Source organism: Dendroctonus ponderosae, unplaced genomic scaffold (genome assembly GCF_020466585.1).
Source record: "Dendroctonus ponderosae isolate FM_Combo_2020 unplaced genomic scaffold, Dpon_F_20191213v2 Dpon_F_20191213_1, whole genome shotgun sequence".
Classification (NCBI taxonomy): domain Eukaryota; kingdom Metazoa; phylum Arthropoda; class Insecta; order Coleoptera; family Curculionidae; genus Dendroctonus; species Dendroctonus ponderosae.
In genome coordinates, this window is record NW_026017110.1 from 62712717 (window position 1) to 62737829 (window position 25113).

General features: G+C 35.8%; 5 protein-coding genes across 11 annotated transcripts in view; 2 read left to right on the forward strand and 3 right to left on the reverse strand.

Annotated features, from left to right (window-relative positions):
* Window positions 1-12761, reverse strand: part of LOC109541023 (ELAV-like protein 3) — a 15063-nt gene extending 2302 nt beyond the window's left edge. Inside the window, exons 1-7 of one of the 7 annotated variants that reach the window (XM_019909680.2) lie at window positions 12341-12761; window positions 6486-6897; window positions 5775-5813; window positions 3360-3496; window positions 2200-2353; window positions 1357-1395; window positions 419-650 (exon numbers count right to left, since the gene is read on the reverse strand). In XM_019909680.2, the coding sequence (XP_019765239.1) occupies window positions 419-650; window positions 1357-1395; window positions 2200-2353; window positions 3360-3496; window positions 5775-5813; window positions 6486-6675 (791 nt within the window). In that variant the 5' untranslated portion in view covers window positions 6676-6897; window positions 12341-12761. Of the gene's footprint in view, window positions 1-418; window positions 651-1356; window positions 1396-2199; window positions 2354-3359; window positions 3497-5774; window positions 5814-6485; window positions 6898-8060; window positions 8264-12340 lie in introns of those variants that run through there. The other 6 variants (XM_019909685.2, XM_019909682.2, XM_019909681.2 and 3 more) reach the window with 6 other exon arrangements.
* A 1488-nt stretch (window positions 12762-14249) lies between these two features.
* Window positions 14250-16808, forward strand: LOC109540854 (cytosolic carboxypeptidase 6). The gene is made up of 7 exons (XM_019909344.2): window positions 14250-14402; window positions 14498-14840; window positions 14898-15123; window positions 15192-15551; window positions 15611-15702; window positions 15766-15989; window positions 16118-16808. The coding sequence occupies exons 1-7, from the start codon at window positions 14345-14347 to the stop codon at window positions 16672-16674; spliced, it is 1860 nt and encodes a 619-aa protein (XP_019764903.2). The 5' UTR covers window positions 14250-14344; the 3' UTR covers window positions 16675-16808.
* Window positions 16809-17096: 288 nt separating this feature from the next.
* On the forward strand, window positions 17097-18741 carry LOC109541126 (E3 ubiquitin-protein ligase Rnf220). The gene has a single exon (XM_019909871.2). It carries the CDS (start codon window positions 17321-17323, stop codon window positions 18323-18325), a length of 1005 nt encoding a protein of 334 aa, XP_019765430.1. The 5' UTR covers window positions 17097-17320; the 3' UTR covers window positions 18326-18741.
* LOC125505095 lies at window positions 18729-20511 on the reverse strand. Its single transcript, XM_048668141.1, has 5 exons — window positions 19991-20511; window positions 19828-19927; window positions 19654-19778; window positions 19349-19599; window positions 18729-19293 (listed from the first exon to the last, which is right to left on the reverse strand). The coding sequence occupies exons 1-5, from the start codon at window positions 20477-20479 to the stop codon at window positions 19173-19175; spliced, it is 1086 nt and encodes a 361-aa protein (XP_048524098.1). The 5' UTR covers window positions 20480-20511; the 3' UTR covers window positions 18729-19172.
* Window positions 20512-20681: 170 nt separating this feature from the next.
* On the reverse strand, window positions 20682-23313 carry LOC109541125 (protein-serine O-palmitoleoyltransferase porcupine). The gene is made up of 9 exons (XM_048668131.1): window positions 23205-23313; window positions 22873-23152; window positions 22777-22818; window positions 22558-22718; window positions 22189-22444; window positions 21912-22131; window positions 21735-21841; window positions 21444-21673; window positions 20682-21379 (listed from the first exon to the last, which is right to left on the reverse strand). Exons 3-9 carry the CDS (start codon window positions 22809-22811, stop codon window positions 20976-20978), a joined length of 1413 nt encoding a protein of 470 aa, XP_048524088.1. The 5' UTR covers window positions 22812-22818; window positions 22873-23152; window positions 23205-23313; the 3' UTR covers window positions 20682-20975.
* Window positions 23314-25113: the final 1800 nt, after the last annotated feature.

The following is a 25113-nucleotide window of genomic DNA, read 5'->3' on the forward strand; positions in this document are numbered from 1 at the left end:
AGGAAAATAAGAGTGGCTCAGAGAGCCATGGAACGTTCTATGATGGGAATATCGTTAAGAGATAGGATTGCGAACGAGTATATTAGGAGGCAAACCAAAGTTACAGACGCTGTTGAAAGCATAGCTTCCCTCAAGTGGAACTGGTCTGGACATGTGGCCCGTATGAGGGATGGAAGGTGGACTAAAACACTACTGGAGTGGAGACCACCACAACCTCCTACTACATGGCGAGACGATCTGAGGCGCTTCAAAGACAATTGGATGCAGGAGGCGCAAGATAGAAGAGCATGGACAAAGTTACGGGAGGTCTATGTTCAGCAGTGGACAACTATGGCTGTGTGATGATGTGGAGAGAAGTTGAACCGAACGAATAAATAAAAATGGACAACCTGAAAGCAATTCGAACAGTGCTACGTACCTAAATCGGCCAGTTGGATGGTGGATTGGTCCAGCAAATCTTCGAGTGGCTTGTGGTGTAAGATAAGCAGCCAAAGGTGGAATAGCTTTGTTGTTATTGCTGGGATTGTTGGCGAATTTGACGGTGATGGGTTCAGTCGATCCTTTGGGGATGGTTCCATTTAGTTCTTGAATTGCGCGCTCTGCTTCCATGCGTTGATCGAACCTAATGAATCCTACGCCTTTTGAAAGGCCTATGACAAGGAGAATCACAATTAACTTAAATCTAGATCTAATCTATATTTTCCATCTGAGTAATTTTAGAATACTTGAATGCTGGCGACATATTGTCGGAAGAAATGAATTTTTTTCAAGTAGGTATGGATAGACAAGAGTTGTCAGTTTGGTTTACTAAAAAGACGCATTTGCAGTACCTACGTCTTATATTTAGTATTATCAACTAAGCAAAATTTAATAAACCAAACGTTTCCGACAAGAACATTTCTAGCATGTGGCTTGTGTCATTCAGTATGTTGTGTAGTGATTGCTCTGCTCTTATATACAAAATAAAATATAACGTAAACGAAAATACACCAAGAAAAAAACAGCAACTAAAAAGGACATGCGCATGATGCAAACGAAATTTGAAGCTGGAAACTTCAAAATAAATAATACAATAAGAACAGAAACAAAAAATAATTTGGAATGTTCGTCAATTTTGGGGCAGAGGGGTTTAGATGTTTTAGTACGGTTAAGACGAACGTTTAATATTGTTTCTGAAAAAAATCACTTTGATGTTAATGACGTTTAAGCAGTTCCTTTTGGACTATTGAATGGAATTTAGTGCTGTTTTTGGAATTAAATTAGATAATTCCGCGCGCGAAACAGAACAACCAAAGTGGGTTGGTATTAGTGGTATGGTGTTCAGTTAGTGTTAATGGTAGAAAGACAGGTACGTACCAGGTAAATTTTCTCCGGCCCCCGAGACTAATTGACGTACTAGGGAAGAGAAGAAAAACGCAAAATGTAGGTAACAGTAAGACAACTAATGGAGTTTTTGAACGGCCTTGCACCACGGCTCTGTATTTCAAACCTGAGTAGCAAATCCATAGCTCCACTATTTTGGCTTTCACTGTTTAACACTGATTAACAATATTTGTTTGAATTCACCACCAATAATGCCCAACTAATATATCTTAGATGTGTTAAATTCTCGCTACTACCGATTGGATATACATTTCCGCGATTACCAAGCCGTCTTGAATAAAAAAAAATGCTTGTAGGCCCAATTCAACAGTAACTCAGAAAATCATAATGAACAACTGAAAGCTACAACATTCAAAATAATAACAAAAAACTAAATATTTACTGATTTTAAAATAATCAATAAAATGTATGTTAATGTATTTTGTATGTATGTTACTGTGATAGTGGAATTTATTTCACGCTCAAGCTAATGTTTCTGTTAATTTCTCGATAGTCCTGCAGTCACCTTTGAAATAAACAGAAATACTTGCTTGTGATCTTTAACATTTCTTACAGCAATATTTTTCTCAAAACTTGAGCCCCAATGATTGGAATATAGTGAATTTAAGCGCCCAAACATAGTTTCAAATACAGTTTTAGCTTTGCTTATTGTTTATTCTGAAGTTACTGTCGAATAATAGGTCAAAGGTGAAGTTGAGAATGGAAATTGTTCGTTATTTAATTTATTTGACTACCTCCCTATTAGCGTTCAAATATTGTGGGCTCAAGCGACATTCTGACTGAAAACATAGACACAAAGACACAATATCAACTTACCGGTTATGTTGTCACATAGTATACGCGAGGTGATGATCCTACCGAATGGGCTAAACAATGCTTCTAAATCTTGCTGGGTCATATTTTTAGGTAGTCCCGACACGTACAAATTGGCCCCTTTGATTGCTTCTGAGCTCGGTCTTGCATATGATACCTGCAAGCCAAGAAATCACGCATCAACAACTTTGTATCAAAGTGCTCCAACTGAGTTTACAACATTTATAGCGGCATACATCAAAGCGTTGATTTGTGTTCAAATTCTCAAATCACTTTCTGAGGCCACATATCTATACATAGTCAAAAACTAGTGCTGAGCATTCCACACATCTACAGCCAAGATTTGTCTGAAGTGTAGGAAGACGCATATGTCTGGCTTTTAGATTTGAACGTCAACGAGTCGAGCATATTGGCTCAAATATTTAAATTTGCAAATTGTATTCTGCAAATAACCAGAGTTGAATTAGCGTATATTGGAGAAATATATGCGGAATCACTTTCTTAAAGTTGATTCGTCGCATGGATGATAATGATCGATGAATTCAACGAATCCATAAATGTTTTGGAAATTCCTTATTCATACCAGCTACTCCCCAGTAACCAAGTTAGTAAGAAACAAATCGCAATAAATTTTTGAATAACGTAATTGAAAACTCGTCCAGAATTACCCTCTGGTCCACTTTCGCTGACAAAGTTCGACAACTAGACACACTTTTATAATTATTCGAGGTGCACGGCATGCTACATGCCATTATTAGCATGACTCTAAAGTCAATGCCAACGCAAAGGCCGAGCCGACAATGTGAAAAATTTTAAAACCCGCGATCTGGCGAATTCTTTATTGCTAGTAAACGTAATTTTGCGCCGAATTCTGAGGTGGTGGATTAGGGAGAAATTTTCTTTGCAATTGCTCTGACCAAATAAAACATGAAAAACTTAACAGAAAAACACACCAAACTGAAAAACAAATCCATTTCCTGTTCCTATGGGTATAGTCAAGGCATTCCATACAAATCAGAATCGAACAGAATAGGACACATACCAAATGAACCTTCAGAATTCCGATCGGGGAAGTTTTCATTCGGCAAACTTTCGATGAGATTGTCAAATATTATTTAATGTTATTGTCCCAATCGGATTTCCAAAGGTAAAACGAAACTTACCTTGATAGTTTTATTTTGTAATCTTAGCCCATTAAGAGTATTGATAGCTTTTTCAGCGTCTTCTGGTCGATGATAGTTCACGAATCCGTAGCCCAGTGATTGCCCTGTAAGCAACGGACTAGTGATAACCCCAGGAACTGTTGGAAAGCCAATTTCGAAAAAAATACGTGTTAATAACACAAACCAAACCCAAAAAAATAAGTCAAATAAAATTGTAAATGCAAAGTAATTAATGTAATGTTAAGTTGGAATTCAAGCCTGTATTTATAAGATCTATATGCAAATTATAAAATCAGTCTCTTCTTACTCTCTTGCAATTGGTGGACTTATAAATACATGCTTAAAGTGTTAGTAGCAATAGTTCAAAAATTAATATAAAAATTATGGGTTAGTATTAGTTAGCAACAATTAGCAAGTTAGCGTTAAAAACGTTAACGGTTAAGTAAGTGTAATTAATTAAAACTGATATAATCTACATAAGCGGTAACTACAAAAAATGAAACTGAAACAAATATAGCAAATCATAGATGTCAGATTGCAAAGATTCGGTTCCTTTATACTTCAAGCAGAGGATTACCGCCAGATTTAATTATTGTAAACACCTCCATACACTTGCTTTATCTGACAAATTATTTATTCTATAAAATAAACAATCTCGCATCGGAGAACAGATATGTTCAATATTGCGCTTATAGACAATATGGTCGGCTGATAGCGATGGATTCGGGACAGATTTAAAATGCATTTTCACTTTACACTTTTTTATAAGGCATTAGTAATCACCATTTAGACTGTCGAAATGCTAATTCAGTTCCACAGTGCATTCAACAGAACCGTATTTGTAAAAAATTGTACCATTCTCGAACTGTACAATTAAAAATATGGATCTGATTATGGAAGAAGACTTGTTAGAGAAAATTTGAGGTGAAAAAGTCACTATAAAAACGGCTCGCTAACAGGATTCTATTAAGATAGAAACTAGTCGGACAAATTAGTGCGGTACTGTTGGAAGTAGAACCACATGATATTCTCCCCCATATTTCGGATGGTCGTGAGCACGTGCTGCTTAAAAGCTGACTCACTTTTTTATTCAAAGGGGAAATACAAAAGGAAGGCCTTTGCCTATGGGTAACGTGAAGCTAACTACACTTTTCGCATAGATTTTCCTATAGTTCATTTGGGGTCAGTCGGACGCATATATTTAAATGAGGGTGATGCAAATATGAAAACTCAGTTTATGGCCAGTAGGCCACACGGTAATTAAACATTATTAAAAAAATCGCTAGTAAATAATGTATGTAAAAATTTGGGAAAACAATAGTTTATAAACGATATATTTAACCGTGTAGGTCGGGTGAGTACCAAACCGAAACGTCACTAAATTATCAAATTAGCGGAAGTGATGATACTGAAACCAGTGATGTATGGAAATAACATTATTGTCACAAGTCTTGACTGTTGCCATTGAACCTATTTTGTATTTAAGCAATTTAGGAGCACTCTTATCGAATGGCAATCGAATAAAGTTCCGAAAAGTCGATTAAAGCCAGTACGCTATAAGGGTAAACCATAGGTAGATTATTTAAATAAATTACCTATCTATCGTAATAACCCAGCTGCTATGCGATAAAATGCGATGTTTATATCAGAATCAGAAGTGTGCATAGGAAAAAACTGGATGTTGCTGGTAACAGTGGCGTACCAGCACCCTCCTGATTTCAAATCGGGCATATTTTTTTACAGTTCTTAAATCACTAAAATGTTAGTGTAATATGAAAACTGGCCAGACATGTATAAATATTTCGAGGTACGCAACTGGTAAAGGACATTGTTCAAGCTCATTAAGCGCCATTGGGAAGAATCAATGGTCGTTTTAATAATTGAGTAGTACCTTATAAAATAGCTAAATAGTACACGATTTGTATCGTTCCTGTGCTACACACATGTGCACAAGCTTATTTACATTTCTTTTAAATCACGCATGAGTATAAAAGCATGTCAGTCCGCAACGCATAAAAAGTTAACTTTTATATGTAGAATTATACAGTTGAAATAAAAAACACTCACTATTAACCATGTAGAGCGAATGTAATTTCTATACCAAATTTTTGACTTATCACTTGCTAACAGAACGAATATACGCTTTATGGCATTGAGGACCACAGATGGTGGGGGTGTCATATTTATCAATTATCCAAAATCCTTGGAACAAAGCACAAATCAAGCGTCAGTTATAACAAAAATATTTACAAACAACGGTTAATCGTGGGTTAGTTGATATCTTTTCCTTAGAAAGTAGCCTACAATTACACCCCTAGTGATAAGTAGTAAGAAACCCCAACATTTTGGAATACAAGAAAGGAACATCGCGAGGATTAGTGGATTCCCATTTTTAAATTTATTTAAGAATTGTACCTTCATCTCCAGATCCTAGTTTAAGGGGCGAAATTTTGTCTGGAAGGAAATAAGAAATAATTTTGAAATTTCTTGAAATTGTTATTCAAACTCGAATGAAAGGTCAGCGAATATGAAAACTAACTAAGAGTTATATTGCTTGTTTTAAAGAATCCACGAGCAAATACATTTTGTACGTATATTGGATAAAAATAGTGCGGTTTTTTACGCGGAAATAATTAATATTAAGTCATATGATGTTTAATTGCAATTAGTAAAGTGTTACAGAAATATTCAAATTGGTGCAGTTGCAAACCCAACAGGAAGTTGCTAGTTGGCATGTTTACAGGACATGTTTTAACAGCGAAATTCCAAAAATATATTCGAGCACATTTTTTTATTTAAGTCAAAAATACATGTTGATTTCACGCAGCATTAGAATATTTATAACAATGACATATTTATATTATCGCTTTTGCTTAAATTTAATAGAACGAGGATAGATATTTTGGCTGCAAAATGAACATGCTGGTAACATTTGTTGTATGAATTCATTTCACTCATAAATCTGCACCTGAGTGGGTTTGAAAGTGGCCAATCTCACATATTTACTCCATAAACTGTACTAAATGAAAAGATCAACTATACATATCAAAACTGCGTATTTACTCTCAAAAACAATTTTGAAAAATTTGAATAAAGATTCGTTCGTGAAAAAAAACACCGACATACCTGTAACTTTGTCCCTAATTAATTTGCAGCTCTCGACTTCTCCAATGCTGGAGAAGAGCGATCGGATCTCCTCCTGTGTCATTGTTTGGGGAAGGTAGTTGACGATGAGGTTGGTTTTGGACTCCTCTTGACCCCCACCCACATTATTGCTGCCGCCGTTTTGCTGGGAATCTAACCCGTTCGACATCATACTTTTGTTGGTCGTCGTTGGTTTATCGTCACTCAAATTAAAAGTAGTAATGGAGAACTTTTTTATTAAGTCTTCAATGGTGCTGGCTTGTCTGGGACTGGGTTCAACAAGAAATTGGCTGCTATTGCGCAATGTCTTGGGGGTTTTCAAGTGGTTGTCAGTCGGTTCCAGTCTTGTGGACGACTTCTCGTCTAGCTGGCTTAAGGGTGTCCCGTCTAATATCTGCAAAAAACCATATCTATGTTTTATCCAACCTTATAACCTCTATCATGTTGCTAAGTTCCAATGTGTTCCAAATACTCAGCAATATCAGAGTTTTCAATTTTTCTATTTAAACCTATGTGCTCAGGGCAATGTGTCGTTTTCCTACCTGGATACACACACCTACATAATGCGCAAATTATATTAAAATGTTTGCAGATAAGAAATTGCTTTCTTCAATCATTTGGATGATTTTCGGTTTAAATGAAAATCAGGAAAGCCATTAAAGGTTTGAACTCAGAATATTAAACTCAGTGATTTTTAAATGCTTGGGTGCGTTAGGTCGGGTTTGAAATGCCTTAAAAAGAATTCAGCGAACTCTTGCAAGCAAATTATTCGTGCCAATAAAGACCGGTCTCTTTTTGTCGGTACGTAAAAAGTGCTTGGTTCTATTTCTGGATAGTGGGGGTCTAGACTTAAGCAATAGAAAATTTTGCTGAAAAGATAACTGATAATTTTTTATTTTAGCCTGCAATTGAAATTGGGTAGTCGACCATTAAGTGCAAGCAATGTAATTTTTGAAGTTTAAAAAGTATGCAGCTGTAAGTAAACTGAAAACTTCCTAGTATGCGCACTTGCGTGGAATTATTAAGACTTATTTATAGCAGGATCTATTTTAGTTCGAAGAAGCATACACAAATCCGCAAAATTGTATTCAATTTTATTTAAACAAAATCGCTGTATTTATTCTACACATTATTTCAGCGTCATAAATGTTAGTGTTGAATGAATAAAATTAGACCCATCAATAAACCATGAAACCGATACATTTTAGTCTTTTTTGAGTCGCTTGCAAGTGGGTTAGTAATAAATAGTCTCGCATTTTGTGGATGGCTGGAGCAGAGAAAATGCTGTTTATACCCGTCAGCTAAACTAAACATACGATTTTACGTTTATAGAAATATTCCTATCGAAAAACAAGCTCCACATAAAATGTACCAGATTTTATTGGTTTCTAAAAATATAAAAGTGAGTGTCGGAAGTTTGAAAAATTTAGGGTAAACCTGGATGGGAATAAGTGTACCTAATACCAAACGCACTAGGTACGCACATTGCACCAACCTCAAGTTAATTGTTAATAAACATATATTGATTATTTGCTGTATGCGATCTTCAGGACTTACCTAGAGAAACAGCTAAAAATAAGGAAATAAACTACACACTTTGGCAGAGTAAAAATGCTCAATTTGAAGCCAGAACTGAATTGGGGCACTAAAAGCGAAACTAAAAGGAAAGTAACGAAAACAAAAAGAAAAATGAACTAAAACGACAACCGCCTCTTCGCCTACCGGTCAAACTCGCACTGTTCAGACTGTTCAGCTCAGCCGCTGGCGAGACGCGCATTCAAAACGCGGGTTCACTTCATTTACCTCCGTATATTCCCTGCCTTTGCGCAGAGTTCACTACCACCCCGTATTCGTTTCCGCTGAAATTAACATTCTGACCATTTGTATTTTATAAGGGTTGCTACTGACTTTCAGATTGATCGGTTTTTTATCCAATTACACCCATAAAATATTTTTTATCTGACCAAACCGCTAAGTGATAGCAGCATTGAGGGCTGGTTTGACCGGTTGACTCAAGATCTTATATAAGAAGTGGTAGTGCGTGGTAAATTTCAAATATTTAAACTTATGTTAACTATTCAATTATATTAACTCTTTGAATAAGCCTCTGAAGAGAGGGAGCTGATTATGATATAGATCGCAAAATATTTTTTATTTTAGTAATTGACCACATATTATTTCGTCGGCTTATTGGACTCACGCAAAATGGTAACTCTCAACTGTGCGCATTAATATTGAGTTTAATCATTTTCTAGAATGAGAATGATGCCAGTTGCACACAATAACAGGAAATGCTGTTTGGATTAACATAGAAAAAATATACTAACCGAAATTTTGTTAATATTTTTTATCTGACCAAACCGCTAAGTTATAGAGAGATTGGGGGCTGGTTTGACCGGTTGGCACAAGATGTTTATTAGAAGTGGTAGTTGAAGTTACTTGAACGAAAGTTTATAAATTTCAAATATGTATTTAAACTTATGTAAACGATTCCATTATATTAACCCTTTGAATAAGCCTCTGAAGAGAGGGAGCTGATTATGATATAGATCACAAAATATTTTTTATTTTAGTAATTGACCACATATTATTTCGTCGACTTATTGGACTCACGCAAAATGGTAACTCAACTGTGCGCATTAATATTAAGTTTAATCATTTTTTAGAATGAGAATGATGCCAGTTGCACACAATAACAGGAAATGCTGTTTAGATTAACACAGAAAAAAATATACTAACCGAAATTTTATTAATATTTTTTATCTGACTAAACCGCTAAGTTATAGAGAGATTGGGGGCTGGTTTGACCGGTTGGCACAAGATGTTTATTAGAAGTGGTAGTTGAAGTTACTTGAACAAAAGTTTATAAATTTCAAATATGTATTTAAACTTATGTAAACTATTCCATTATATTAACCCTTTGAATAAGCCTCTGAAGAGAGGGAGCTGATTATGATACAGATCGCAAAATATTTTTTTATTTTAGTAATTGACCACATATTATTTCGTCGACTTATTGGACTCACGCAAAATGGTAACTCTCAACTGTGCGCATTAATATTGAGATTAATCATTTTCCAGAATGAGAATGATGCCAGTTGCACACAATAACAGGAAATGCTGTTTAGATTAACATAGAAAAAATATACTAACCGAAATTTTGTTAATATTTTTTATCTGACCACACCGCTAAGTTATAGAGAGATTGGGGGCTGGTTTGACCGGTTGGCACAAGATGTTTATTAGAAGTGGTAGTTGAAGTTCCTTGAACGAAAGTTTATAAATTTCAAATATGTATTTAAACTTGTGTAAACTATTCCATTATATTAACCCTTTGAATAAGCCTCTGAAGAGAGGGAGCTGATTATGATATAGATCGCAAAATATTTTTTTATTTTAGTAATTGACCACATATTATTTCGTCGGCTTATTGGACTCACGCAAAATGGTAACTCTCAACTATGCGCATTAATATTGAGACTAATCATTTTCTAGAATGAGAATGATGCCAGTTGCACAATAACAGGAAATGCTGTTTAGATTAACATAGAAAAAACATACTAACCAAAATTTTATTAATATTAATCAAAAGCCCAATGCAAAGGAAACAATTAATCTAAGCCTTGAAATCAACTTCTATTCGAATTGAGGTACCTACTATTAAAACAATACAACTGCGGTGTAACCTAATATCAACCTAAAAAGTGGTTTTGAAAATCTCCCGTATCCGTCGTAGATTTTGATTAGACAAGGTGTCTAGTAGACCCTAGGCTTTATCTAGTGTGACGTAGCAGGGTGAATGCCCTATGGTTCTACTCTAGACGAAATGGGCAAAAACCAGACAGGGGGAAAACCACCCCTAAACTTTCTTTTGTACTTTATATCAGCTGGTCTTAACGCAACTTATCCCCTTATACAAAGGAGGAAAGATATATGGCCTTGTTTCTTTTCAAGCTTGATTCTAGATCGTTTTGCATTAGCAATAATGTTTGATTGTAAATATTTCTATTACTGATTTCCATTGCGGTTTATATGAAAAGGTTCATTTACCTGGGCACTGTCCTTCGACAGGAGACTTCGATAGGGAAAAACTATCAAGTTGCCAAAAAGGTTCCCTTAGACTTTTACACAAAATAAACAACAAACGAAATGTTGGAAATGTAAGGGCTATAACTAGTTAGTCTTATTAATAACATGCATTGTATCTGCACGTGTAACATATGGTCAGTCCAGTCACTGCCCCCCTGTATATGGCACACGCTACGCCTGCTACCCCTTGATATTCAAATCTATTGTATTATCTGCTAGACAGCAACCCAAAATTTAAATGACATGTAAATTTACATGACTACTGATTGGTGAAAAAATCAGATATAACCGAAGCAATTTCTCTCTTTTAGGTACACGATAGAATCAATTTTCAAATGAGTTTTTAAACCCTTTGGATTTGCCACGGTCCAGTTGTCCTAACGCATGTGTCACAGTATTATTTACGAAGTTTGAACTTCCATACGAGGTCCGTCAACCCCTAAATTAAAATCTTTGCATCCCCCATTGTATAAGGGCAGTCTCCCTTTTTAAAATGCATTGAGTGGAACTTGCTGTTCTGTGTACAGAGCGAACTGAGTGCGTTTTTTACGACAAGCGAATTGAAATTGTGAACTTCAACCAGAATTAGATATTGTTTCCAGATATATTTATCTAAAGAAAAAAACAATTACTTCCACATAGCTAGTGGCGAAAACTTGCAAATCCAATAGATATTATTGTTCCGAATCGAAGCCTGAAAGAAACTTGCAAGCCAAAATAAATTTCCTCTTACTCAACGAATATTTTGATTGCGATCTATTTTTAATATTAATGCTTATCTGTTACTTCGAGAAACGTTAAATAAAATCTATTTTAAAGGATGAAATTGCTCATAAATGTTACGTCTGAAATAATTTTTTTTCTTCTTGATAATCGTGGCACGCGGAATATTTCGCATTGACTATGGCGGAAAAGTGACATGGTTTAATCTCTCGATGGAGTAATTAATATTATCATTAGGGGTTCCTGATTTTTCGTTAGCGAATTTACATTTACTGTAACACGTTTATCGGATCCAGGACCTATAAATAAATTATCCTGTATACCTTGGCTTTCATGCTTTATGCTCGATGCGCAGCAAGACACTCCTTTAAATCCCATTAATTAACTCTGTATACACGTACAATATTCTAGGCTTCACACACTCAAATAACTACGAAATGAAAAGTTCATTAGTTGCCTAAATAAACTTGATAAGTGACCTGGAAGCGATGCTAGCTTATTTGGAAAGTCAAAGTTCACTTGAGCAATTTTCGTGACAAACAATCCTGTGTAGGTGGAAAAGAAAATATGTATATTAAAAAATCGTTTCGAATAAAGTCAATAATTAAACAGGGAGTTTACGACATAGAACAAGGCAACAAAGCAAACTTTTCAAGTCTTACTAGCAAATTCTTGAAAAGTTCGGGGCAACGATAAAGGGCGAGATTTTAAAATTTTCATTGAATATGTGAATATTGTAATTGTAAATCAGCTATCTTGGGCCAGGCAACCCTTGTATTGATCCGATACACACCCCCTCTGGCGGAGTGCCCCGTGCGCCGCCACCCGCACATTATGCCCGATGCCGTGCTAAATATCTTTATTTTAAAATGACAAATTTTAATCTTAATACGAAGACGTTGTAGTCAAATAGTAGGCAAAACTTTGTGAAAACCGAATGAGAACTACTACTTGCATTGGGTGTGTATACAGGTGGTTGAAACTACGTTTTACACAAGAAATATTAAAACATAATTTGAACTTACCTTATTGATGAGAATTCTTTTAAAAACTTGTAAATGTTATCAAAAACGGTCGTAATCACAAAATGGAGAGTAGGAATAGTAGGTGTGATTGTATGAATATAATAGATATATTTTATGAGGCGAGTTAGAGTACTTATGAAAAATACAAAAAACGAGTCAAAGATTCGAGAAAAATTGCACTGAAATACTTTTGCAAATATAGGACAAACTTTGCAGGATTATCGAAGCCAACCTAGAGATATGAGAATCAAATCGAAAGAACCGAACAATTGAAACCGACAAAATCGAACTTATTCTTGGTAATTATCAAATACTATTGCAAACGTACACAATAGTTATAATTATTATTAACAATTAATTATGCAAGAATGATATTATTACATAACGTACACTACCAAACGTAACACAAGTGTTATTCAGAGAGTGCAATAACTAAATGGTGTTGCATGGCGCTTCCAGAAAGGGTGTCGGCTACCCTGCTGGTCGATACGATGAGCGCGCAGCGGTTTTAAGGGTGATTTTATTCCTGCAAATCGCCCCCATTTCTGCTCTCAGCCCGGATTCCCAGTGCACAAGCCAGCTTTCTGCACGCCCGATGCGCCAGCACTTTTTTCTTTCCATTCACCTAGTTTGCATTCCCATTCCTGCTACCCTTAAGTATAACTCAAATCTCGCAGGGTCATAGAACTATGTGCTCACAACACGATTCCCGAATAATTAAATACACCAATATTTAGTACATACCGACATGTTAGGTGGATGTTAAGCAGAATAAGAACCAACGCTCGAAAAATACTAGCACTTAAGCGGAAGTTGAATCCCCGGGTTTATAGATTAAAACTTTCACTGGAATGGTGTTTTAATAATGAATGCGTACTCCTTAAACCTCAATCTAGAATCAATCTCCTGTCGTATTTAATGACCATGCCTATTATTTGCCCCAATGAAAAGACTCCGTGACAAATTTCTCCATAATTCCGTCAAAAATACATTGTACAATATTTAATAAAACATGCAAGGGTGAATATCGACCAAACTTGGCCTAAAAATTGTCAACATGACAAGAAATGCCGCATTGATGAGCCAGTCCACAGTCGAATATCACACAAAACTCACGTACAAATTTTCGCGAAATTAGTGCATACTAGTTCAGACGATGGGGGATTTTGGAGAAGGTAATACCTGTTAAAAGATTAAACACTTTTTATCTACCATTCCTTTGGACCCGAATTAAATTTAGAGAAAATCAAATTCCTGCCTAGTAGGTTTTGCTAAGAACCAGCCCTGCTCACATTAACCAAAATTAGAAGGGATGTGTTATTTAAAAATCAATAAGGAAGGCTTCTTGACGCTCTCTCTAGAGTGGAGTTTAAAATACATTTTCATCAAACCGATATGGGTCAGGAGAATCATGTTCTCAAGCTATTAGCTGCAAATTGAAATGCACCACAAGTTACGATATACTTTAGACTTTCACGCAAAAGGTCTTCGAGTGAGATCTAATTAAGATAGTTCTCTTACATTGAGCTCAAAAAAACGTTTCAATTATTTACAAAAAAATCAAAGCCCTCAAAACGCCTGGAATCCTGTACCATTAGAATGTTATGAAGATGTTCCACTTGTCACTTCCACTTTGCTTTCAACCCGAATCAACAAAAATCGAATAGGACCTTCCTCAGGTTATACCTATATATATGTGGCGGCAAAGAAATGACCTTCGTACAAGTGCTCGTGCAAGGTCTAAAAAACTAACGCAAATTCAAATAGAGGTTTCCCTGCATGACGGTAATTACACTGTACTTTCACGCAAACCTTTAGACGCTTTATAAAACCCATCTATCAGATTTCTATTTCTGATTTGCCGTTCTCGGCATCCGAAGAGTCTAGAACATTTAGTCCGTTAAAAACTACCAGCATTTCCAATTCAATCGCGTATTTGAAAATGCCAAGCAAGCAAACAGCTTGAGTTTCAGTGATTTACGAAAAAAAATTGTCAGACTAATTATGATAAATACCGGATATGATCCTCTTCAGCATACTAGCGTGTATTATGGAAAAGAAGGTACTATTTTGGCAAGAACGTATATTTCGTCTGCAGTTGGTTGCGGCTATTTATTTTGCAGTTTCAGTTTAATTGAAAATTTAATTGATTTTCAGACTCCGATGATAGCGATGGTGAAGGAGGCCTGGGAAATGTAAACAGGCAAATAATGCGCCCTCCAGGACACAGTGGAAAAGCAAAACGAGGCCATCTTTGTTTCGATGCATCTTTTGAATGTGGCAATTTGGGAAGAGTTGATTTGATCAATGAATTCGAATATGATCTCTTTATTAGGCCCGATACTTGCAGCCCCAGGCTGCGATTTTGGTTCAATTTCACTGTAGACAACGTGAAACTTGATCAAAGAGTTATTTTTAACATAGTTAATATTAGCAAAGAGAGGAATCTGTTCATGGAAAAGATGACGCCTATAGTGAAGTCATCTAGCAGGCCCAAATGGTGATAATCTTACATATATCAATAAGATCATTTGATATGTTTTTCTGAATATTTCAGGCAGAGGATTCCAAAGAAACACGTATATTACCACAAATCAACTGTTCATCAGGGTCACTATATCTTCAGTTTTTCCTTCGGATTTGATAAGGAAGAGGACATTTTTCAGTTTGCACTTGCTCCCCCTTATAGTTACTCGAAGCTACAGGCTTTTTTGCCAGTATTAGACAAAAAGGCTTCGCACCTTAAAGAAAGTTTCAGTAGAGAACTGCTGGCTAATAGTGTGGTAAGCGATTTTTCGATCCCTTGAAAATCTGTAGCAATCTCATCTAATTCAGTCAACGATTATTTAAGCAAAGTCGAAGGGTGGACTTGATTACTATAGGATCTCTAGATCCAGCTCCAAAATCCAAAGCAAAGAGACGAATAGTTTTTATAATGGCTCGGATCCACCCGGGGGAAACGCCAGCTAGTTTCGTATGCCAGGGATTGCTAGAATTGTTAATAAGTTCGAATTCTATTGCATCGATTCTACGAGACAATGTAACTTTCAAAGTAATACCCATGCTCAATCCAGATGGGGTTTTTTTAGGAAACTACAGAAGCACTGTAATGGGCACAGATTTAAATAGATCCTGGCATGTCGCCAATCAGTGGTTGCATCCCACAAGTAAAGCTGTGATAGATATTTTGACAATATTAGATAAAAGTAAGGTACGAATTTGGAAAGTTGAAAGTTTTTACTGTGTATTTATAGCTGAAGATTTATTTAGGATTTCCAATTGGATTTTGTTATTGACATCCATGCCCATTCCAGCTTAACCGGATGCTTTGTTTATGGGAATACATACGGCGATGTTTACAGGTTGAACCATTGAATTGAAATTTTCATTCTGAAACCCCAACAACTGAACTTTTTCTGTTTTAGATACGAGAGACATATTTTGTTTCCGAAGCTTCTAGCAACTACAGCTGATGATTACGCAGCTGGAAATACGATGTTTAACTCAGATGCCACCAAGGCTGGGACTGCCAGGCGATATCTATGCTCACTGCTGAGCGACAAAGTCAATTGCTACAGTTTTGAGATATCAATATATGGGTACAAACTAAAAGGAAGTGACACTATTATCCCATACACTGAAGAAAGCTGTATCCTTCCTTTACAATGCTTTTTTCTTTACATATAGGACACTGATGGACAAAGTCTATGTGTAAAGGTGGTGCGCTAAGCACTGTATTTAATTGAGCAAGTTTGATAGTTTCCTTATGTTGCGTAGATATGCGCTGTGGAAGAAACCTTGTGAGGACTTTCTTTGAATATTACACGAATACTGGCGCAATTGCATTCCACATTACCGCGGAAGTTTCGAGCAAAAGAACTAGAAGCAGGACGGCTCAAATTCGCCGCAGGAATCAGAAGCACGGCAGAAACAGAACTCCATTAACTGGGCGGATTCAAGCGCAACTTCATTTCACAAACTTGAACATAAATTATGACAGTGAGACTTCTTTGGAAGACTGCACTTACTCTTACAGATACACCAGTCCTAGGAAGGCATTTGATAAGATATCTGAGCAGTACAGTTTACGGAAAAGTGCCAAAAGCAACATTGAACAAAAGCACAACTTCAGAAGCGACTCTCCTATCCCTACAACATACGTAGTACTTCCAGAGCCTAGTTTAACGGTTATAGATTTCAATGTGATGTCGAGAGACGATATTGACAAAGTTTCAAAGGTGAATAAAATACAAAAGAAAAGTTCTCAAAAGTTTGATTTTCTGCAGCACATTCACCAAATTATCCACACTCTATCATCATCATCATTGAGATGATAACTAAATGAAACTACTGCAATCAAAGATTCAGATGCCATGTTATGATAATGCCGGGCATCCAGAGGTCGATGAAATATATTCATTAGGGCTTTGCAATGATAGAACGGCTATCGTTTGAGTTGAAACAATTTTAACACTGATAATATTCGACTGTGGGGAATAGGTCTACATCAATGTGGGACAATTGTGTTCAATAAATGGGTCTATGCAAACGTGTTTTTACAATTACCTTTCCATCAAGAATATCAGCACAATACAAAACCAGCAACCATTTCAAGAAAACTGGAGCCTGGAGTCTGGAAAAATTTAACCGTTTCAGATTGTCAAGCGATAAACGACAGCCAGGAGATGGCGCCAGCCAAACATTCCATTGTCGCCAACCAATGTCAAATAGAATTTCCCCATCGTTAGAGTTTTGTTACATTGGTTATGTTGGTCAGAGTCGAGATTAAATGTGAAAATCGTTGTGATCTTGATTCAGAACTGGTTTGTTTTGATCTGGTGCTGTAACCTAAAAATGTAAACAAATACTAAGAAAAATCCAAGAACATCAGTTAGCCGAGAAGACAATCATGTAAATTTTCCAACACTTCTAGTTTTAAATGAATTTCCCAAGATATCCACAGTTTTATCAGTGGGAAAAATGGAAGTGTTTGAGGCGATCGGCGAAGTTCCAGGTAGTAGTAACATCTTTGAGGAAGGAGGAAGAGGCTGCCGCACCAAGAAGAAACAAGTAGACCCACTATGTTGCCCTGTATGTAGTGTAACTGTTCGTCAAACTGAACTGGATGTCCATTTGTGCTTGGAATTAGACAAATTAAACAAAATACCCACTCCCAGGATGAGATGTAATGGAAAAACGACACCGTCTTGTTCAAACGGGCTCTTATCAAGTACATCGAAAGATCCCGATAAAAATTGGGAGACTTTTCAAAAGGTGAAAAGCAACAGACAGAGCAGGTTACGTACGAAAACTCGCAAAAGGAAAGCTGAGGAGCAAATATGCCCCATTTGCAGCAAAGAGGTTCCAGAGGATTTGTCTTTGCATGTGGAGGTATGCCTGAGACGTTCAGAGCAAAACAGCAGTGACCATGAAGAAGAAAACATCGATATTGAGTCATTCGAAGAGTATGAGTGGGCCGGCCAAAGCCGAGTCCGGGCTACAAGTCTTTTGCCAGGTGGAGTGGCCACTTTAGGTCAAACTTTGCAGAATGCTGAGGAAGATGAAGATCTAAATGTAGACGAATGTGATGCTGAAAAATATGGATCTCCGCAATATTCTGAACGCGATATTATATTACCGTGCGAAGAGGCAGAAGAGGATATCGCTCTAAGGAAAGCTGTAATAGGCAGTGAGCCTAACAGGCTATCTAAACGAGCAGATATTGACGAAAACTATTATAATGGCGACCCAGTGCTAGAAGTGCTTAAGAATCGCATTAGAGAACTTGAAGCTCGTCTTGTATCCAAAGATGAAGTTTATAAGTGTTTAATTTGCATGGAGCGTTACAGAACACCAGTGATTTCCGTGTGCTGCTGGCATGTTCATTGCGAGCAATGTTGGCTTCAAACGCTCGGAGCGAAGAAACTGTGTCCCCAGTGTAACATGATCACCTCAGCAAGTGATCTAAGAAAGATTTATATGTAATGTTTCCAAATTGACCTATATCCTCAAGGTAGTTAGGATAAATACATTCCTTAAATTGCCGGATATTATACTTAAAGCCATGAAAATTCACTTTTTAGATGTACCCATATGTAGCTTAATGCTCAATCTTCTTTTATTGTTGTTTATACCAAAGTATCCACTATTTGGGTATTTGCAATTTCTTAAATAAAACGCAAAATAATATTGAAACATTGTGAATATAGGTATTGTAAAGATATACTTGATTTGTTAATTATTTATTAATTTATAATGTAGGTTTAGTTTGGAATGCAAAACACTTTTGTTCCATAGTTTGAGGGTGAAAAATATGTTTCTTAATAAAAGTGGCATTTCACTATGGTTTTTCATGGTAGGGTCCTGGAAGAAAATAAAATAGGCCGCATTTTACAATCCTATATGACTAAAGTGTTTTATTAAAATTTCGCACTGCAGGTTATATAATACTACAACAACATGAAACGACAGAAAAATTGTTTTAGTTCATTCAGAAAAGTAGGTACAAACTCAATACTTAAATTTTAAAAGTTTAATATCGCTATCACAGGTGCCAGCTATTTACAACATTGATACAAGAATGTTATACAAACATGAAAAAAATAATCAAATCACATGGTACTGCATCAAGCAGTTTGGCCATAGTCATTTATTATCAATAAATATATTTGGATAATGTTATTTTGTAATAACATTTTAAATACATAAAATAGAGTGAGAGTATTTCTTTCTGAACATTTGCCGTGATATTATTAAGAAATAAAATATACACTGACAGGAAAAATACTTTCATCATACAACGCGGATTTTCACTTTTGAATTAGTTTTTTTCCTAGAATCCATATTCGAGTTGTTCCTTCAGGCAAGATTTCAGGGCATTCAAAAAAATTTTTCTGCCATAGTCGGAAAATACTTTGTACGGGTCATTCTTAGCTACTTTTTTAAACCTGTCACTATAGAAAAAAATTCAATTTAGAATCGCGTCTTAACAACGCATGGTTTACTTACAAATCCCGTTTAAACTTCTCAGTCTCCTTTAAGAATATGGTACTCATATCAATAACATTGCACGGCAAAAGAGAGTCAGAAGCATAGTCCAAAACAGCTCTGTTAAATATTTCTAGACGTGTTTGAAATCGTGGAACATTAGGCATTTTTGGCGATGGGATCAGCGTCATAAGAGTAATACGGGTGTTTTTTTTCTTTAGTTCAATTACTAGTTGTCTTAAATCAGTTATCATGCTACTTATGCTGCTTCCCTAAAAACCATATAAACTTTTATAAAAAATGCAAGTTTTTTTCTAACTACTTACATCAATTAGGTCTTGAAATCCAATCATCACGACTACTCGTGGAGCTAAATGTTGAGCTCTGCTCACATTGTCTGTTAGCTGAGAAATCGTCTGCCCAACTGCACATAGTCCTGTTCGCTTCGGCCCTGAAATATCAAATTAGTGTGCTGTGACTGCCCCCCGTTTACAACTTACCTTTTTCAGGAACATAATATCCTAATTTTGTATCTGCGATATCGACAAAAAAGTCATCGCCAAGAGCTTGATGCCTGTAAAAGAGGGGAAGCATTGTTTCCTGAAAATATTAAAGCATTTAGCGAAGAAAATACATAAAATAAATGTATATCTACGTATTTACCAGTTGTTCAAATTTTTCATTTTTTGATGGCTCTCCTTGAGGTTCATATTTAACGCAAGTGTGTATAAACGAGCCTTCAGGCAGATTTTCACATTCTAGCCTTTTCTTCATTTTATAAGGCTGCTGGTAATCATCATTGCCTTTATCTGCCTTTCGCTTGTTTCCATTGCAGTTGGTTTTGTTACTGCTATTACGTTTCTGCTTTACAATCAAATCTTTAATGTGTACAGATTTTGGGCTGTATTCCATTAATACTTCTTCTTGTAAGTGGTTTTCGATAATATAAATGTATGGCAGAGTTATCAGCCACGATCTAAGGCTATAAGCCCCAAACTGTTTCCATGGTATAGGAAAGCCACAGCAAGCTATGAATTCGCTTTCCACATTTTCCATAGGCAAGCCATCGCTTCCATATAAGCAAATAATGGAAATCAACAATTTGACTATTTGTTGTTCCTCACTAGAAATATGCTCTTCAAGAATACCCATTTTTATAACAAATTTAAGATCTCACAACGCTCACCACACGCTACTAGACTGAAAATGTATAGCGATGAAATGCAGAAATCCACGTTTTCTATATTAAAAAAATCCAGCATTCCAAGCCCATATTGAATTCTTTCTGGTATCCATTTTGCCATGCTTAGATTGGCACGTATGGCATTTGTAGTCTTCAAATCATTTTAACTTATTAATTTTTAAATAATTTATTTGGAATTTAATACTGCCTGGCGTTGAATATCGACCAGCGAGATCTGGTAAATATTTGAATATTTACAAATAAATAAAAAAAACATTAGTTTTCAGAAAATATGTTATACATGAAGTTTCAATAACAAAATGGTAAACTTATAAATAGGAGATTCTAATTACTGATAAAATAAAAAGTAAAAAAATAATACTGACGATAATTAGTAATATCACATTGAACGTTTAAAAACAAACCACTTTACGAAGTGCTCTGTCATTTACAGCTCATTTCAGCCTATTTAACCAGCAAAAAGTTAACGAACATAATCCATAAACTACAAAAATACAAGTCGTTCCATTTCTGAAAAATACCAACTTCGGCAGCAGATTCATCCATAAGAACACCCAGAAATACCAGGTGAAGTGCCGTAAATAGGGAAAATGTCAGCAAGGTCAGTTTAGAAACAATACTATCGCGTTTTATTTCATGTTGGCAAGATTTGCAAGGATAAACTTTCACGCATATATCGAAAGCTTGTGATATGTAATCTCTAACTAAAATCTGAAGATACGAAAATACGCCTAAACAAACCAGAACTGTGGAAACTTTCAGTTCAAGCCCATGGAAAAGAGATGATGTCACAAATGTTAAAAGCACCGCGCGAAACTTTCCTGAAGGCAGCCACAATCTGTAGACATCTAAAGCAAAAACCCACATTTATTCAAAATAATTATTTTCCTTTCTCTACAGCGACTAACTTACATTTCTTCAGGTATTCATGCATGGGCTTGTTCCAGTTAGTAGCCACTACAGCAAGAGACATGGGGAGTTCGATTGCCCAGACATTTGTTATCGACAATTTCCAATACGCCTCCTCAAAATGATATGCGAAGTCTTTGTAGCCTCCGGCAATCATGAAAGCCTCTGATAAGTAACAGACGAAATAGTGGCTACTTCTGAATGATAATGCTTCTTGGTAACCAAGCAGAAAACTGGAAAAATAATATAAATTGTAAATACAGAAGAGTTGTCAATCGTTAACATTGTTGCTACCTATTTGAGTCTTCGCTAATAAAGTAACTTGCCCAGCAATTTGATATTGTTACGAAAATTACCGCACACATAAGCGCTCTTATTATTCCATAAAGCCAGTGGAGATTCTAGAAATATTATTTACAATTAATTTGAAAAGAGCAATAGATGGAATTGATCCTTCGTAAATTCGCATACCTTTCTTGTTGGAAAATTGACCTGCATCATATAGTGTTCGAAACTAATCCATGGCCCAAATAATATATTTCCGGGGCAGAACATGTACCCAAAATATGCGGACAACCCAGGCAAGTTGGGGCCAGGCAAGTCTGCAATTAGAGATGTTAATTTCATGGAAAACACCATCATAATTCCTCTGATTTCCAGCCATGTCTCTTTCTCTAACAGTAGGTATTCACTGCAATACTCAATTATAGTCACACTGATCTTTTTCCATTGCCCAAACCAAACTCACCATAAGACAAACAGGACTATTGACCCATATTGGGAACAGGAAGCACAAGACAACCAACTGCGAGTAGTTTTTTTAGCTTCAGGTTGCTGCTTTAATGCCCATCTTGATTGTACATATTTGTTAAAGCAAATTATAAAAAAAGAAGACAAAAATGTTACAAATACCACTATCAAACCAGTGGATGATTGCACGGTTGTAAAAAGCATACACACTCCTAACAATGTGGATAACCAGTGGAACAATATACCTGGCAGACCTGTAATTATTACTATATTTTACGGATAGTTTTAATCAATAAATGCTGCTTCCTATGTGGTTTGTATCAACAGTTGTACTGTGAAATTCGTGTAATTAGCCACCAGGACTCACCAAAAGATGTGAGGAGTCCAAATATAATATTGAGGACAATTCCTTTGTAGACCGATGTGAAGACACTTTTAATGGATTCCAGAATGCAATTTTCCCAAAGCTCGGCTAAGTTGGTCTCAAAATACGATTGCAGCAACTCATATTTGTGGGGATCCAAAAAACTACGTATATCGTTAAAAAACCTATCGAAGAATTTGAAAATCATGACTGTTTCATTACCTTTCATGCTGCAGATCAAGCAAATAATCCTCCATTGTGGCACTTAAAAGTTAAAACGAGTTTTTAAATAAACAAAATAAAATATTTATAGTTTACTTCTGGCAATTTCGGCAGATTATAGGTTAGCTCGTTGCATGGCAACGCGATGTGACTCATGTGCTCTTGAAAAAAACTATTAAGAGCGCCGTATTTAAATAAACTATTTTTAACGCATTTCACTAAACTTTCGTAGTTTGTACCTAGTAAGAGTATTTATTATCAAAGTGTATTTTTTAGTTTGCCAAAGTTTTAGGTGTTGCACAAAACCTAGACAAACGTTTATATTTTGCGAAAGAAAATGACGAACACTTTGTATTCTGCTCGACTTGTACAGCATCTGAAGAACAATTTAAATTAAATTAAATTGGAAGCCACATTTAAAAAGTTACCATAAAAGTAGGAACACCGGGCTTGTCGCAATTTTGGTGCACCATATTGACAAGATACGCAAAAAGCGTGACAGTTTCCGGTCATGGAACTTCCGTGTATCAAGCGTCAGTGAAAACTCATTTGGAAAATCCATGGATAAATGGATAAAACCTTGTTTTGACAACTTGTTGAAACAATCGCCCACATCACGAGAAGAATACTGCCTTTTTCAGATAGTTTTAGTTCGAATTAAGGTAAACGTCGCCTTTTTGCACAGATTAAAAACGCGCTTTTATCGAGCTTTTCCTTTAAAGCCTGTATCCCATGCATCTGCTTATACGATGGTACGATGATACGAAAGTGTTTCTATTGGTTGGAGATCTGTCAATTCGTACGACGGAGGACGAAGCTTTAAGCCTTGGCATGACAAAATGCATGCAAAGGCTTAAAGCAGCAACAACGCTACACATAAAAACTGATGATGGTGGAAAAATACACCGAAACGTATTTTGATTAATAAATAGAGACAATAAATGACTGAAACCCAGGAATGAATTTGATTTGTTATTGTTATTGTTTGTGAAGACAGTAAATGGGGCGCAAATGGGGCTCCCATTTACTGAAATACCATGAATTTTGATCCCTCCATTTCAAACGTGAGTACCCCAGGCCATTTCCGTTACAATATTTTCAACATGGCCACACTTCCGGTTATACCGGAAGTAGGTATCAACTTGCTTATTTTAAATGGCACACCCTATATAATATGCAATTTTTCAATTCTACTCCAAATTCTAAATATATTTTATGTATAATTTACTTTAATGGAATTTTAGCAACATTTTGATAACTATTAATACGAAAACTGCCCAAAATCAATTTTTTCAAATGTAGACCCAATTTTTAATAACTTTCGCTTCTTCAGTTTTAAAGCTAAGGGCAAGTTTGTGTAAGATCGTCTATTCCAAAAGCGTTTAGTTTTCGAAAAATTGCTAATTTAATGTTTCCATGTGGCTATTTTGCCGCATCTTATTTTAAATCCTGTCACTCTTGACGAAAGTGGCCATTTTTAATATAGTCAAATGCCAAAGTAATGCTGGCAGCTGTCAGTTACCTTTTGAAAATAATTAATAATCATGCCCAGACGCTTAAATTATACAAAACAAAAAAAAGATTGTTGTTTCAACTTATCTAATATTTATGGAGAATGTGACAAAGTTATATCAAGAACATTTGTGTGATGTGCCATTCGATATCCACAAAAACAGAAGCCTTCACGCTGTGCTGTTAAACAAAAACGGTTCTTAATAAAATTAAATAACCTTTGTTTGTATAGTTTAAGTGTCCGAGCATGATTATTAATTATTTTCAAATGGTAACTGACAGCTGTCTGCATACCTTTGGCATTTGACTGTTTTAAAAATGGCCACTTTCGTCATGGAAACTAAGAGTGACAGGATTGAAGATGAGATGCGGCAGAATAGCCATATGAGACATTAAATTGACAATATTTCGAAAACTAAGCACTTTTCAACTAGACAACGTTACACAAACGTACCCTTATTTTCAATAGTGAATAAGATAAAATTATTAAAAATGGGGGATTTTATTTGAAAAAATGATTTTGGGCGGTTTTCTCAACGTCATTTCGAAACTTATTTTTCCATTATTCCATTCCAAATTCCATTAAAGTAAGTTGAGGCTGTTGAGTTTTTCGTGAGATAAGGCCGTCGTGAAATAGATTTTTTTCCTCACGTCCAAAGACAGTCGCTTAATTTATCTTCAAGATCTGCGTTTAAACCTGTGCAGCTCCGTTAATTTTCATTTAACCAAAACTGCCTTTGAGTATAAAGTATTCTCAACGTTCACTCTCTATATCGAAAGATTTTCGTCGCTGAGTTTTGAAAAAAGATGATTTTAAATGATGAT